At 45.7% G+C, this 2,473-nt stretch overlaps 1 protein-coding gene across 1 annotated transcript in view; it reads left to right on the forward strand.

Annotated features, from left to right (window-relative positions):
* Positions 1 to 2,074, forward strand: part of RPP14 (ribonuclease P/MRP 14kDa subunit) — a 2,796-nt gene extending 722 nt beyond the window's left edge. Inside the window, exons 2-5 of the mRNA XM_009997033.1 lie at positions 7 to 51; positions 703 to 779; positions 1,298 to 1,376; positions 2,018 to 2,074. Of these exons, the coding sequence (XP_009995335.1) occupies positions 7 to 51; positions 703 to 779; positions 1,298 to 1,376; positions 2,018 to 2,074 (258 nt within the window). The remainder of the gene's footprint in view (positions 1 to 6; positions 52 to 702; positions 780 to 1,297; positions 1,377 to 2,017) is intronic.
* Positions 2,075 to 2,473: the final 399 nt, after the last annotated feature.

Raw genomic sequence — 2,473 nt, forward strand, 5'->3', positions numbered from 1 at the left:
GCGCAGTGCAAGCAGCTGGTGGTGGCGGCGCGGAGGGAGCTGCACGGAGAGGTGGGACGGGCGCGGCGGGGCCGCTGCTCCGCGCCGGGCCCAGAGGGGAGCGGGGGAGCGGCCCTGCCTTCTGCCGCCGCTTCCCTCTGGGCTCTGGGCCCGGAATCGGCCCGGGGAGAGGGGTCGGGTTGATCCTTGGGCCCGCGGAGGCGGGAGAAGCGTCTTCGGGTTGTCCCTTTGTTCAGCCGTTCACTGCTCTCCGGTCCCTGTTGTATCTCTGCTCCTAATTGTGCGTTTGGCCTCGGCGGCTGCAATCAAAGTAGCCCCACCATCTCTGCCTCTTAGAATTAGGGGTATCGATGCTTTCACTAGTGAGGTTTTAAAAGGAGAAGCGTGGCAAGGGAACAGCCTCTTGGGTGGGGAAATCCACGCGGCTGCTTGGCTCTGTTTCCAGTATTGGTGAGTGTCTCTCAGCAGGTCACATCACTGCGGGCTCCCTGTTTCTCCAGCTGCAATGTGGAACTAAAAGTGGCTTCTGTCTAAACAGCTCAGAGGAAGGGAGCTGTATAAAATCCAGTGGTGTAGCTGAAATTCCCATGTGAGGTTGGAGCAAACACCTTTAATGATGTCACGTGCTGGCGGTGAATTCACTTGCTTATAAACTACTGTAAGAGCACAGGATAAGACTTACTAAGTAACATTTGTTTATAGGTTGGAGCAGCTTTGCCTGTGGATGTCTTAACATACGAGGAAAAAACTCTGTCTGCCATATTAAGAGTTATTAGCAGGTAAGGGGCAGTAGGTACATGCCTCAGATTCTGCCATGAAAATACTTTTTTGTAAGCAAACAAAACTCTTAAATGAAAAATGGTCTTCAAAGGATTAAGCCTGAGATGCAGATGTCAGCATAGAGGATGCAGAAAATAAAACTTCAGCAAGATTTGGTAACCTGTGTGCATTGGTGCATTATTCCTGCTTTAAAACAGAACGGTCCGGCAGGACTGTTGAAATAACTGCAGGTGATTTAGGAGAAGAGGGAGCTTAAAGGCACAGAAAGAACAAGAGCAGGGCTGGTAAAGTAGATTTGAAGAGGTTACAGTATGTATCTCTGCATGTCAGGGACAAGAGATTGCAGTAACCCTTCAGGGTGCACTGTTGCTACTAGAAGTCATTGGTGAAATTACCTGTTGTTAAGTTAAGGTTTCATTGATTTTTATGTAACGTGGTTTTCATTCAAGATGTTTGTGCTGCAGGAAAACTGCAAAAAATAAATTCTATTAATATACTGTGTTTTCTTTTTGCACAGTGGCCTTGTTAAGCTTTGGAGTGCTCTAACACTGCTGGGCTCCTACCAGAACAGGAGGTGTGCCTTTCGAGTGCTGCAGGTAAAGCCCTGGGGGGGCTGGATTTCATCCCCCAAATGCCAGCCCTCCCTACAAGGTTGTCTGGCTAGCTGAGCACCCTGCCCCTTCAGAGAAAGATGGCCTAGCTGCAAAAACACCTTGGTTTGGGAGTGAAACGCTTACAATGCAAGCATATAGGCCTGTGTTGAAGCAATTCCCATCTTATAATTGATCTTGTAAAATGTTAACTCATTACTTCATGGTTTCATTCCAGTGAGAGGTCCTGATCTCATTAACACATCTGCAAGAAAAGAATTTCTAGAAACCTTTGTTCTTGGCCCACATCTTGGTCCCATTTTTCATTCCCACTACTCCATTTCTTCCCTTTTTAATAATTGATGTCAGCTGACCTCATTTCAAAATGCATGCATGGACATGCACATCCACAGCTTATTTTTTCCTGAGGAGGCTGCTTAATACATTCAGTTACAATAATTCTTTGCCTCTGAAGCAATGGCTAAGCAAAATTCTGCCATACATAGCTCTAATTTTTAAATCCCTTATGTAGAAGGGAAATTCAGGTATTTTCACCTTTGAGTGCATTTGATGTTCATTTGTGTCATTTGTTTGCTTTAAATGCTTTAGTTTGTTTCTTGCTTTGTTTTTGTTTCCCTCCAAACCAGACATCTCCATTTCTTCTGGCATTATCTGGCAACAGCAGAGAACTGGTCCTGGACTGAATGTGGTTGCTGGTTTGGCTGTAGGAAGCAGAAGTTGCTTGAGATGTTTCAGCCCTTCAGATGTGGAATTTCGGGAGGGGATTTCCAACAAAGAGCCTTGACAAAGCTAGCAATTCTCAACTCAGTGCTTGGACATCCTTTACCACAGAGTTTACACATAAAAGTTGGAGACAAAGCTGAACTTACCAAAGCTTTTACACAGAATGATGTTGTTACATTTTCTGATTTAACAGGCGACACGAATCCCTTGCATTTAAACGAAGATTTTGCGAAGCAAACAAGGTTTGGGAGAACTATTGTACATGGAGTTTTAATTAATGGACTTATTTCTGCTGTTCTGGGCACTAAAATGCCTGGCCAAGGCTGTGTGTTTCTTTCTCAGGAGATCCGATTTCCAGC

Source organism: Chaetura pelagica, unplaced genomic scaffold (genome assembly GCF_000747805.2).
Source record: "Chaetura pelagica isolate M959 unplaced genomic scaffold, ChaPel_1.0 scaffold364, whole genome shotgun sequence".
NCBI classification, from domain to species: domain Eukaryota; kingdom Metazoa; phylum Chordata; class Aves; order Apodiformes; family Apodidae; genus Chaetura; species Chaetura pelagica.